General features: G+C 40.0%; 1 protein-coding gene across 1 annotated transcript in view; it reads right to left on the bottom strand.

The window, feature by feature from the left end:
- The window catches only part of ADAMTSL1 (ADAMTS like 1), a 268,655-nt gene that overhangs the window by 129,839 nt on the left and 124,268 nt on the right, over positions 1-14,548 (bottom strand). The window contains exons 10-13 of the mRNA XM_084628002.1: positions 12,846-12,896; positions 7,885-8,089; positions 6,427-6,574; positions 1,882-1,966 (exon numbers count right to left, since the gene is read on the bottom strand). Of these exons, the coding sequence (XP_084484128.1) occupies positions 1,882-1,966; positions 6,427-6,574; positions 7,885-8,089; positions 12,846-12,896 (489 nt within the window). The remainder of the gene's footprint in view (positions 1-1,881; positions 1,967-6,426; positions 6,575-7,884; positions 8,090-12,845; positions 12,897-14,548) is intronic.

The following is a 14,548-nucleotide window of genomic DNA, read 5'->3' as shown; positions in this document are numbered from 1 at the left end:
AAAACTATCAAGAATTTATTATAAATACACATTTACCACTGTTCCCATGTCAAATAAAATAAAAATGCAACATGCTCATTATGTATTAGTAATTTCTCTAAAGAAGCTTCCTTTTCATAGCAATTTAATTGTCCTAAAGATGTTTAATTGTCAATAAACAGATTGTCTAAGAGACTGTAATTTATTAAACATCTTGAGCACAATTACATTGCTATGAGAAGGAAGCGGCGGTGGAAGTAATGGGATAAATGCGGGCAGTCTCAGCAGGGCCACAAAACTTCTTGAGAGAAATTACAAATACCATAATGAGCATGCTTCCTTCTCTCCCGCCCCCCATCCCGCCACACTGGAACGGTGGTAAATGTGTGTTTCTGATGGTTTTAAAAACCACTCATAATCCCATATTTATTACTGTATTCCTACTGTGAATAAATACCACACATACAGTATGCTGTAGTTCAATCTGGCTGAAGCATATCTCTTATTGTGGCTCTAACTTTGTGTGCATCACGAACTTGCTGGGATCAGATTCCTGCAATCAAAATTCCTACTGGTTTTACTAGGAATGCAGGTACTCAATTGAAGAGAAAGTATTTAGCATTTTTATCTCCCTTTTTAGGTTCTTGTTGAAATGTTTTGTTTTAATTTTGCAGCATTAGCTGTAACTGCATATTTTCCTTTAGTTACACTGCTAATTTTTCCACAGAAGCATTACAAGCACGAATAGGAACAAAATATCTGTGTGGTTTAGAATGCAAAAAATGCATAGATTTAGAAAAAAAGGCATAGGGACATTCATTCAGGGAATCCTGTGTTCTGACTTTTAATTTATGGATGTAGCCCAATCTGCTGTTCAAATGTGCCTGCCTCATGATGCAGGGATACTACCTGGTCACTGGGGAACAAGGTGTTAACCAAGATCAACTTTGCATAGGCACTATGGGGAAGAACTATAAACTAGATGCTCGGAAGACTAAGGGGAAGAACCCCTGTAGGGGTGACAGGATTGGGTTAAACCCTAAGGCTGTAGAGTTTTCTGATTTATTTTCTGCTTATGGTAATTAATTTCACTTGCTACTGTTGCATTAGCCCTTGAGGAAAAAAGCCCTTGCTGGATGCTTCTGTATTTTTCTCTGCTAAGTCATTTCACTATCTTACAGGGCTAATCCTGCAGCCTTTCCACACAGAGCTCCCACTGAAATCAAGAAGGAGTTTGCATGTGAAAGGACTGTAGGATCTGTAAAGAATGTGATTGAACATCATTAGTTTTAAAGTGATGCTGGTCATTGGTCCAACCTGTACTTTCCCAAATCTATTGTGTTGTGTCCACTTGAGAGGAAGGATGGTCCAGTGGTTAGGGCATTAGCTTGGGAGACCTGGGCTCAAGGTCTGCTGTGCCACTGACTTCCTCTCTGACCTTGGATAAGTCACTTAACTTCTCTGTGATTTAGTTCTCTACCTGTAAAACAGGGATAATAGTGCTGCCCGACCTCACAGGGATGTTGTGAGGATAAAAAAAAGACTGTGAGATGCTCAGATAGCATGGTAATGAGGGTCATACAAGTACCATAGACAGACAGACTTTCCACACAGTATTATTTTAAATGCCCTAAAATAAACGGCATCATGATTATAAGTTTGCTTGAATTCAGTCTAAATCTTCAATGTACACCATACTCCTGTACTCAGTTTCTCCAGCTCTTATCTAGAGCCTGATACAACTTCCACTAAAGCCCATTAATTTCATCAGGATTTGAATAAGGCCCTTCTTTCCTAATGAAAGAACCAAATACGATTCAAGGTAGAGTATTATTTTAATGCAGGCCCTGAATCCTGATCTGACCATAGCGTGTTTTCAACAAATTATGTTTTAAGACTTACGATGGTTCTTCAGACACCATTGCTCCTTCTTCCAGCTCTTGTGCCTGCTTGTACCATGGCAGTTTAGCTTCCACAGGAAGTTTCTCTAGAGAACATACACAGGCACATGAAAACAAAAACCATATAGCCATGCACACTGCTTTGTTTCCGTAAGTGACTATATCTGCATTTCTGTAATGTTCTCGTGTGTATGGATGTACATGTGCATACTGAGCAGCACAGAAGGGGCAAGGGAGAGAAGAGACACTCCACTATGGTACAGAATATATAGTCTATAAAGAAATATAGAGTTTCTGTGAAGAAAGAGAGTTTGTTTTTATAATGCTAGAATGGCAAATTAAATGCCATTTTAGAGGAAAGCCAAGTGGTCTGCACAGGTGGGCACTTTAGCAAAGTATTTTTCAAAAACTCTTCTAACATCCAGGGGGAGAATCAGATTTTCATCTACACTGCAGAGCTGCAATATTCATGATGGCTGTTTTGGCTTTGAGTTCTGTATTTGCACAATAACTGCACTGCCAATAATTGTACTTCCCACACGGAGACAAATAATTGGAAATTGCAGTGTATCAAATTCATCTGCTCAAGTAACAAAGGGGGAAGTCCATTTTTGTGCAGGGGGCCAGTCCAGGCCTAGGCATGAATTAACCTCACATAAGCCCTCAAACTCAGGCTTATTAGGAGCCTAAGTAATACATAAGCCCTTGCGAAGAAGGCACCCCAAAAGACTTTCCACGGAGTGTGTGTGTGTGTGTGGGGGGGGAGGGGTGAAGCAATCTCCATATTAACATTGTTGCTGACTCTAACCTTGCATAGCCCTGTGTGTATCCTTAAATTTTACACAGCCTCATAAAGTACATTAAATTCACTTTTGATAGATTATGACATTGAAGAAAATCCACATCTGATGAGTGATACTGCAAGAAATAGAGAATCCAGAGTGAAATAGTTCAGTGATGTTCTCTGACTCTAAGCTTATCAGTTCATCAGCTATGTGGATTTAAAAAAATGGGTTGGATATTTTTTCTGTCATTTTTGATAGAAAACAGTACAGATGCTTTTTATTCTCCAAGATCTGCACTAAATATAATAAGTTGCTTTTGGGGAAAAAAAAAGTCCACGTTATGAGCCAAATTCTACTTTCACAGCAGTGTGAATTCGGAGTATCTGCATTGAAGTCAATGGAGCTGTTCTGGTTTTAGAGAGCAAATTTGGCATAATTTCTCTGAAATCAGCTCTGCATTTCTTCTGAGTAATTTGTGTCAGGATTAGGAAAAAACAGATGAAAATACAAAGAGTGGCATTCAGCCCTATACAGAGAACCAGTGCAGGGTCTATGTACCATCTGAGTTCCATTGAAGCCTTTTGGGTTTAAGTGGCAGACACACCTCAAGCTGGCCTGCCGCAGAGAATTAATTTCACCCCAAATACATGAGAATTTTCAGGAACTTGGTGCATACACTGGAATTTTTGCATAAACATGCAAACTACTGAAACCGTCAGTAGCAACATTAGCAATGTACAGGGATCATAACTTGCCATTTGATTTCACAGCTACTGCAGCTTCAGCTGAGCAATACAAAGATTTTTGGGAGTAAACCAGTGGCTGGGAAGAAAGGGTGCCGTAACAGTTATTATGCCTTCACTTCCAGAAATAGCAGGCCAGGATTCTACTCTGATATATTTATTAGTGACATTTAAAGATGAATATGTGCCCGCACAGCTTTTAGTTTACCGCATTTGTTATCCAAAATATGTAAGAGATATTTTTATTTATATACCATATAGCTTATTTTTATGAGGTTTGGAAAGCCAGATCTTACTCTTTTGCTTTCCTTTTTGAATGCAAAGTCTTGTAAAAAGCAGTTTGTGCTCTTCTACACAGCTGACTGCAAAGTGACTTTTATTTTAACCTTTCCTTGTTATATGTTGGTGGGGAGAAGTAGGTAAAATCAGTTCCAATAAACTGAACTGTAAAAAAAAAAACACTTCTGTATTAGAGATGTTCACTTTTATTAAATAACTTGTTACAAATAATGAAACAAAACCAATTTCTAAAGTAATTTAGTGAAGAAACCAAGACTTTGGAGATAAAACAAAAGCCCCCTGCTTTTACAATAGATTCATGTTTTTAGCCTAATACAAACTCTTAAACTCTATGCCTTGTGTTGTGCAGGAGGACAACTATATGAACACAAAACCAACAAGGAGTCCGGTGGTACCTTAAAGACTAACAGATTTATTTGGGCATAAGCTTTCATAGGTAAAAAAACCCCACTTTTCAGATGCATAGCATGCAGAGCCACTGAAGAAGTGGGTTTTTTACCCACGAAAGCTTATGCCCAAATAAATCTGTTAGTCTTTAGGTGCCACCAGACTCCTCGTTGTTTTTGTGGATACAGACTAACACGGCTACCCCTCTGATATATGAACATCCTTCCTAGCATTAAAAAACACAAATCACTATTTAACTTAGGGATATCTTAAATTTTCCCTAGGATTGTCCAGTACATTATGACACACCTAAGAGCTTTAATGAGCTAAGAGTGGGATAAGTTACAGCAACTGCATACCCTTCATTTTTATTTAGCAGACGTATATTAAGATAAAGACTTGCTCTATATTTTTTTCTTATAGTCTTGACCAGCCATAATCACTGATTTTCTGCCCTGTGGTAATCCATTTTCAGCATAAAGAAAAGGAGGACTTGTGGCACCTTAGAGACTAACCAATTTATTTGAGCATGAGCTTTCGTGAGCTACAGCTCACTTCATCGGATGCAATGTAGCTGTAGCTCACGAAAGCTTATGCTCCAATAAATTGGTTAGTCTCTAAGGTGCCACAAGTACTCCTTTTCTTTTTGCGAATACAGACTAACACGGCTGTTACTCTGAAACCTGTCATTTTCAGAATGCAATGGCAGGCTTTGTTGAAGCGTTGACTGGCAGATGCATACTTTGCCACAGGTATTGACTCGTTCAACTGTAATTTATAATTTTACATTTATTAAGCAAATCACCTCTTTTTGGATAGATTTCTAGCAAGTTTCAGCCCTGCAAGTGCATGAGGCAGGAAACTGTACCACCCGGCACTTGAAAGGGCAACTGTGAAAGAGGAGGCATTTGACCTGAAAAGGACAGCAGAGTGTATTTTTAAAATCACACCAAGCCCTCCCCACACCCAGAACAAAACTCTGCCAAACCAAAATGCTACACTGCATGCACAATTCTCCCCTCTGGGGAGATAAGAGAAAGAATGAACTATATGTCACAGATGTTGGTCACATCACTTAATGTGCTCCTGGAAGGCACTCAGATATTATGTTGATGAGGGTGGCATAAGAACCTACAAAGAACAGGACAGAACAGAATACTGGATCAGAAGAATAGCTTTGCCATGTGGATGGGGTTCCATGGGAGCCCCACCAGCAGAGGTTTCAAGGGTTGGCATCTTGGCATTGGTGCTCTCACTTATCATTGGCCATTGAGTATGGAAATAAAAATTCCAACTTTCTTCTTTCCATTTGTGGTCACTAAAAAGTTATAGGCCACTTTTATTCGATTTCAACCATTCAAGTGCCCTTAATGTGTATTATCCGTAGTGATTTACAAAATTATATTAGTTTTATTTCTGAGTGGATCATGTTGGGTCTGGAGCCTCCAACTCAGAGAAATGAAAGTCATATTTATCGTATTTTAGCCAGGAAACTTTCCATTAAAAATAAACTGACCTACACACATTACACGCATGAGAAAGTTATATCCAGGTGGTTATATCCATCTATATATAATTATAGAACCATGTGATAATTTATCAAGGACCTTTGCTGCACCTGCCCCCTGCCCATTACTCCATTTACCCCAGGATTTACTCTTACATTCCAACCCCATGAGCAGCTTCAAATAGCTGCCTTATAGAAATCAATATGCCTCAGCAACATTTCCTCCTCCCCTAAACCAAAGTGGGGAATTCCTCCCAATATCACTTGCTGTCTAAGGCTCAAGACAGGGACTATTCAATTCTGCTGCAGCAAGGGGCTCTCTACACATAAAACTGTTGTGATTTTCAAGTCTGTACAATCTTGTAGCCTGGCTAGTAATAGGTGCTTCTATATGGGACATAGAGCGCTTGCTTCTAGCTTAGTTAAAGCTGCTGATTTGTCTGAATGCTGTTTAAACCTATGGGTAAGTTTAAACCAGTCACTTTAAACATGTTTGTTTCCCTTTAATAAAGCACTATGGACCAACTTTAGCCCTGATATAGTCAGTGAAGTTGCACCCACTTACATCAGGGTTGAATTTGGATTTTTATCTAGGTTGGTGGATCACCAACTGACAGTAATAAGATCTGTTTTGTTTTGAAAGATCTACAGGTTGCCAGCATTTCAAACACCACCACTTACATCCAAACTGGTACAGCAATGGCAGAGTCTCTTGATAGAAAGTCATGAATTACTGCATTCAGACAGACTTGGGAACTTGCAGCCAACAAGCATAAACAGCTCCTTAATGTGGCAGAGCTGTAAAGATTCATCTGCCTTTTTACCTTTGGGTTTGTAGCAAGGAGTGGGAACAATGCATTCTTCTTTTATATGAGGCTTTGTTTTAGGGCTGCAGCCTCCTGTATGCATCCCTCTGTGATCAATGCAGAGCACCACACGGTATCTCAGCCCCTGGCCACACGTTACAGTGCACTGAAAGAAGAAAAGAAAAAGTACAAAGTAGCATTTTTTTTTTAAACCACCCTGTGGGAAAAATGGAGTATACAGCAATAATGTAACAGCATCAGAGGGAAAAACTTGGATCAGAAACAGCCCATACTGGCCCATAAATTACTTGTTTGATACTGGTTAGGGACAAAGTTGACAAACAATCGCTGTTTTTTTCCTTTCTGTTCTGCACAATTGTTTGGTTTAGAGATTCAGCGGCTGGATTTCTCTCTCAGTGTCACTCTACTAACTCTCTCAGCATTGGTCACTTGGCCTCTGGCCATCAGTCCCATACTGGATGTATTCACTAACACCTTGTCAGTTTCAGCTGTGGCCACGTCTGCTCTGCTTGGACCAGGCACTGGAACTTATGGGTTAACGAGTGTAACAACTAAATATTTTGGAACATGGCACTGTATAGAGTGGGAAACAATTTGGGCTTTAAACTCCATGCATTTTCTCAAGCTGAATTCTTTTATATGGCATGTCATTTCCCCCAGGATAGTGGGTTTCTGAAGCTGCAGGCACCAACCAAACAGGAGAGAAGCAAAGAGTAATAATAATGCTTTGCACATATCTACACTCTTTAATCTGAAAATCACCAAGCACTTTGCAGATAATAATCTACCACACCTCACATTTTGGTAAGGTAGGTAAGTTTTTAAAGTCAGTTTTATCGGTGAGGAAACTCAGGCATAAAGAGGATAAGTGACTTGACGAAGCTCAGACCTGTTGGAATAGGACCCAGACCTCTTTTTCCTCCAGTCTTGTGACTTCAGCACAAGTCTTAAAGAAAAAGAGGTGAGTCAGGGTTAGGCAAGCAGGTGGTGACTATGGTACTAAGCAGTGATTATAGAGCAAAGACTTTCATGACTATGCTTGCATGGCTGCTTATATTTCAGACTGCAGAGCAGCAGTCCAGGATATTTGACTTGTGGACAAAGAGTACAAGATAAATGTGTATTAGAACGTGTCCATTAACAGCTTGTGTCTCTCTGCCTGTGCATATATGTTTCTATTTCATCATTTATATCTGATCGTTATTTAACATGACCGATCCGATTTGCTCTTCCATCATTCTCCTCAGCTAATGTTATAAATCCTGAGTATTCACTCTGCAGTGGGATAAATACCACTGCTTGAAGCAGGAAGATCGGAAAATTCCACAAGGTAAATAAGCTTAGTGGCCATTCTTATTCTACTAAATTCTCACACACATTAACAAAACAGAAGATTTGTTCCCAATGCCTGGCTTAAATACAAACAACAACAAAATCCAACAAAGAACTGTGTACCGGAGACCACTCCTGGGCCAGCCATTTTGGGCAGTCAAATATGTTACAGGGCTGGACAATGGGCATCTTTGGCGTGTACATGCACTTCCACTCCTCCACAGGGCTGATGTGCCCCTGAATGTCTTCCTCCACACAAGAGACTGTGCGGCTCTGAATGCCCCCTCCACACGAGGAGGAGCACGCTGTCCATGGAGTACTCTCCCATCTGCAAAAAAAAAAAAAAAAGGCATCAATGAAGGGGTAAAAACACCCCAAATGCTTGACCTTTCCTTTTGGTCTTTTTTTGATAAGATTATTATTATGAGCAAGACTTGTTCATTTATATGTATGGCCCCAACAACCACACACTCTTATATCTGGCTCCTTTAAAAGTTTTCTTGCCATTAGTATTTAATTTACAAGATGCTCCCTTCTCCCCCACCCACCCGGTAGTCCAGGTTATTGCCACAGAGAATTTAATTTATGTTAATTAGGGAGACTATTATATCTTGGCACTATGTGCCACATATTGGGAGACCCAAGTTCCAAGATGCTGAAAGCTCAGGGCTTGTCTACACTTACAACGTTACAGCAGCATAGCTGCACTGCTGTAATGTACATACTACCTACACTGATGGGAGGGATTCTCTCCTCAGCGTAGGTAATCCACCTCCCTGAGAGGCGTTAGCCAGGGCAGAGAAGAATTTTTCTGTTGACCTAGTGCTGTCTAAATGGGGCCTTAGGTCAGCTTAACGCCTCTGCTCAGGGGTGTGGATTCTTTTATACCCCTGACTGATGTAATTGAACCCACTTAATTTTCTGCTATAGACCAGACCTCAGTGTGCTATGAAGTTGATGTCCTTATTTGCTTTGCAAGAGGAAGGAGCAATGCCATCCTTAGCTGCTACAGCCATCATATGTACAGTGGGTGAGGGGAAAACAGAGATGGAAGCAATTTTCTCATGAGAATAAAATGACTGTGTGATGAAGTGTGCGCGAATGGGGAATAAAGCTATAGCTAGCGTTACACTGATATGGTTAGTGACTATTAGAGAAAGACAGGTTAGTTTGGGAAACACTGTTGCTTTTATCTGACTGCTATTGAGGTAACAAGAACAACTTTTTAATTTGATATATAACAAGTGACATTTTGTTGAGAAAAAACAGTGAAATGTGTGTGCTCTGGCTGCTTTATGAGAATGTCTACATATATACATATACACATAGATTTCAGAAAAATATATATACTGTATATATGCATAAACAATTTGTGTGTGTATATAGAATACACACACACACACACACACAGAGAGAGTGACATTGCTTCTCTTGAAGCAGCTGTATTAGCCATTGTCACACATAGGATCAAAGACTAGATGGGCCCTGGGTCTGATCCCGACTGGTGATTCCTGTATATCTGCCCACACAGTGAATATATATTAGAGCTAGTCAACAGTTTTCAGTGAAACATTTTTCCTGGAGAAAATGCTTTTTCAATTAAAATGAAAGTTTTTGCAAAAAACGAAACAAAACAAAGTCTGCTTTTTGACAAACAAAAACAAAAATTTCATTTTTAGGAAAAACTAAAATCTCCCCCCTCTCCAGTCTTTATTCCAGGAGATAAAAAAATAAGCAATAAAAAAGCAAGAGTGGTGCTCCCCAATCAAAACAAAATCAACATTTTAATTAAAAACAAATGAAAAAATTCATGGAAAAATTCAGACAGAATGAAAAATTTTCAGTTCTTTTCAAATGTTTCACCAACTACACTTACCTTTTTCTGACTAGCTCTAATGTATGTATATCTGCACCCACACTAGATAATGGCTGATTGTATTGTATAAAGGTTTTATTGACAACAGTGTGAAATGGCCACATTGTTTACCAGTGGCAAAGGCATCGATGCGTTATGTAGTTTATCTCAAAGGAGCGCCAATAAAACTTTTCCACCACACCCTCTATTCTGCAACTGCTGCAGAAGTTAAAGAAAAGGTATTCTTAGAACTTAGTTTTAAAATATTTTGCTAGGAAGTCTTTCCAGTAATGCTCCCCTTGTAGAGCCAGAGTTCCATAGTTATGCTGAGCCCACCTATACAGGCCTAAAATTGGAATTAATAAACAGTTAGAAAGCCTCTAATAATTACCTACAATAATTTTTCCATACATAAAAGTGTGATGATTAGAGTCTGATATCTTGGGACTTTCCATGGGAATCCAAGTCTGCCCTTTTACGGCAACTTTCCAGCTGCTTTGTTTTACCTCAGCACTACAAAGCAGCACAAACAGCTGGCCAAGAATTTGGCCCTCAGGTACTATTCCAATATAAAATTGTTGAAAGAGTTTCTGGGATCAAGGCTCTCAAAGCAGAGGTCACAGTCACCAGAGACTTAGGGAGGATGTATCAACTACCAGGAATTTGGGAAGAAAGTGGTGCCCAATGAGGACTCTGGTACCACAAGAGTGTATTACATGCAATAGACCATGTCATCCTCTCTCCATGATAAAAAGCATGGCAGAGGGAAGTTCCTACACGGATTCCCTTCCAGACCTCATCTCAACGTGCTCCCAACCTTTCTTCCAGCCTTGCTACCTACTCCACTTGGTGGTAACCAGCCATGCAGTGATTAGGCTACACAGAAAAGACAATATAGCCTATAGAGCTTACAGCCCCAAATTGTCTTCCCTCTGCATCCCCCTGATCCTGGTCCTGCCTCAAGTCTTCCTAAATCCTCCCTCTGGTCCCTTTAACCTCAGCCCATTCCTTCCCCAAATGGATTCTAGACCTGTCACATCTGGAGTGGGCGTGGTGATGCCAAGGAGGGGTCTGACCATGATCCATGCACAGAGGGTTCCAATCCATATGTGGATTTGGGGTGAGGGAAATGATACCACCCATGTGTAGAATGGTGGTGGGGTTGAAGTAGTGGATCTAAAGGGATTGTTACAGGTTGAGACCAAAGCCCGGAAAAGCTGAGAAGCACTGCCTCAAGTCTTTGATCATGTCCGATGGACTGATATTTTCTTTCTTTTTGTGTTGCAGAAAGGCAAATACTTCAGGGCATGTCAATCCTTTATTCTGGATTTTCTTTAACTGTTAGAAAACCTCTGTCTAGCCGCCAGGTTCAGGATGCTTTTTGCTCAAATACAGTCCTTCCACTGTTGAGTGATGCTGGTTCATCCTGTGATCTATAAAATTCTGTCTCTTTCTCTCTTTCTGTCAATGTTCAAGAATTTTGTTCATAATGAAGACAAAATACTTTTTTACCACAAGACACTCAGATCTTATTAATGACTGTCCTTTACAACCCTTTTTAAATCTTTTGTAAATTTTTGAGATTGGTGGGTTTTTGTTTTATAGGAAAGAGAAAAGAGGTTTCCAGAAATGAGGGACAGAAAATGGATATGTATTATATAAGAGCATAAAATATAGCGAGATAAATGACCAATATATTAACTCTGTGTACATATATGTAAACATGCAGCCGTGGGAAAAAAAATCCCTAACCCACCCAAAATATGTATCTAACGTTAGTAGGAGGTGAGCAAGACAGGCATTTGGCATATAAATATAAACTATACAAATCATACATCAATGGTGACAATGTAAGCGGCAGCCACAAATGCAGGCAAGAGCTGCTGTCCTCCATGTCCTCCTAATTTCAACTGGGAGGTCTGTTGTGTGGTCCTATACCATATTTCAAATCTGAATGCGCTGCCTTTTTTCACACACTACAGCAGAGTTCTGTGGTACCTGTGTTAGGACTCACTGTGGTTGGGGTGGGATCACTTTCTCAGCGAGGTGAGAAACACAGTGGCTAGTAGGTGCCTTTAGTGCTAGAAGGCCCAATGACACAATAAACTAACAGAAGGAAACAAGGCAGAAAATAATACTATTTCAAGCTATTGCCTCAAGACAGTGCAGATCCTGGTTATTGATGGGGTTGCTTCAACTGGGAGACCACCTTTGTTAGCGCTTTTACTCTTACTCTATTATTAATACAATCACCAATGTAACAGACCTATATTTCCTGTTCTTTTATATTCCAGGTTTCTAATGACACACAGAAACATGGCTAATTACATGAGATTTTCAAGCACCCCCTCATGCTTTAAAGACATTCTTAACCATAAAGTAATTAATAGGATATGTCAGAACTCTCTTGCATTGGCCATATTTTGATGGAGAGTTAATTCATCGCAAGCTGAGGTGTAAATTTATGATGCTCTCGCTTGCTGCACACTAACTGCTGTGTGGAACTTGCTACGGCACACTAAAAATTCCATAGTGCGCTTACTTTTAGTAGATGGTAGCAGGGTCCACTCAGCCAATAAGTGCGTGGCAAGCTATAGCGCTGTAGATTTACATCCCAGCTTGATCCTGCAAATACATGTGAGTACATTTACCCATGGAAGGCAGGTTGGGTGCAAACATATGTAAAGAAAAGTTACTCATGTGGAAATGTTTGCAGAATTGGGCCTTTGAACACTATTCATTTTAAAAAATAGAACCCCTCACAATTAATAAGCTTGTGACTTGTTTAAAAGAGAATTTAATACACAAAATGGAACTACAGAATCTGGAGTTCTACTTTCATAGCAATACAATACACTATGGCACATGCTAGATACTTTTGAGGGGAAAAAGTTGAACAGTTAGTTAGCCACAAAGCCACTGGTTTAGGTACCATTCATGGAAGGGCGGTGGGGGGAGGGAGGTGGAGATGACAAAGAGAGACAGATATCCAGTAGACAATCAGACTGAATTACTGCTTCAACTTACTTTGATGTAATTTTAGCTCTGCTTCAATAGTCTTTATAGCAACAAGTTTAGCGCTTGAGCAACTCATGATTATTCCATAGGAGAGTTCAGAACAAGGGGCAGGCAGCATCAATTGTCTTAGTTCTACAGAAAAGCAGCAATGCAGGAGAAAAGCAGTAAACTTATTTGCTAATCCTAGCGTCTGGTTGATTGTTTTACATACCGAGGAAGGGGATGGTAGAGGTCATAGGGCATGATCTGCTTGTATCCATCACTGTTAGGAACAATAATGCCAACCCTCTGAGTAGAAGGTACACACAATAAAACAAACACTAAATGATTACATTATACAATTGTTTTTACACGGTATTAAAAAACTGTCAAAATATTCTATCCACATTGCTAATGTTTTGAAAACAAAACATAAGAAGCCTTTCCAGAGCAATCCTCACAGTTCGCAAGTCGTTCTATAAGTTAACCATTTAGCATACCAATTAATCCTCTGCTTCTTATTAAGCTACCCACCATGTTACCAAAAAGTTGGTTCCACTGTTACAAATGACACCAATAAACACAAATACTCTCTTCACTTACAAAGTAATTACATGCCATGAGGGATCATTTGTATTAGTACTCGGAAAACTTATACATTTAGAGCTTGATTCAAAGTCTGTAGAAGTCAATGAAGAGACTCCCATTGACTTCAGTGGGCTTTGGATCAGGCCCTTACTTAACATTTATATGGTTGTTTCTGCCCTTCAGATGAAAGAGTCCACTAGATTTACAGCAACTTGTGATGCGTAACTAAAGGCATTTTCCATGCAGCGTCCTTGACACTGGGACTCACATCTCTCCAACCCAAAGAAACCCAATTATGTTCCTCTTCAGCCCACATTTATTTACTTGGGCCTTTTTGGAAGAAGTGTTTTGTGGAGTGAGGAAGACAGCTGTTGTATTTTTTGTTGTTGTTGTTTAGCGACCGTTCTTTGGGGAGTTTATGGTGTTCTTGTCTGATATATTATTATTCATGTGTCTATAGATTGTGATAGGCACTTATGTAAATCAAAATATGTAAAACTGAGGATATCATGCAATATATGAAAATGTATGAAGTTGATTATTAAAAGGTGGACAGTACCTAGGAAATGGCCACTTGGGACGGGAGCAGGAAGGTCTAACTAGAGGGGTCTTATTTGGTTAGCCCAGGATTTTAAGTTTTGCCCGGGGGGGGGGGGGGATGGGGTTCGAAGAACTTCTTACCTGGAGTGACTCTCTCCCTGATCCTTGGTCAGTGTTCCCAATGTCACCCATATACCCATTATCATTTTGTCAGGCTGGGAACCTGGCAGAGGCTTGAAGTAGGAGCTCATGGAAGAGCTGAAGTAAGTCACATTGGAATGAAGGAGCTGGATGTGGAGGCCAAGACAGGGATGATTTTAGAGAGGTTTTGATAGCTGAGAGAGGTTGGGTGAAAGGGGATGAGGGCATCTGTTAGGGGAACAGGTAAGAATAAAGAATTGAGAACAAGTATTCTTCATCCTCAGTGCAATGTACTGAAGAGAAGTTCTCCAAGAGTTAAAAAGGGTCTTGGCATGTTCAGGCTAAAAGGTTCTGTTCTCCTTTTGATGGGCAGAGTGTTTATGTGGATTATTCCTCCACAATGGGAGAATAGATCCCACTGTACTTCCACAGTGAGGAGTCACAGCTAGGTCAGTGTGATGGTATTTTCCAGCTAATGCATTAGAAGAAGCTGAAGCCACTAAAGTGTGTGTGATGAGAACTGGACTGCTCTCTGTCAGGTTAACAACTCTCTGAAATGACAGCAGTTGTGTGTACGTGCACTGAGTGGAGTCTGTGCCTCCCCATCAACTTAAAATCTGAGAGAGTTACAAGATTTGGGTAGGGTTGGAAATGGGAAGGATGGAT

This window comes from Lepidochelys olivacea (assembly GCF_965140295.1).
Source record: "Lepidochelys olivacea isolate rLepOli2 genome assembly, chromosome: 5".
Classification (NCBI taxonomy): Eukaryota; Metazoa; Chordata; order Testudines; family Cheloniidae; genus Lepidochelys; species Lepidochelys olivacea.
This window is presented reverse-complemented; position numbering and strand designations above follow the sequence as displayed.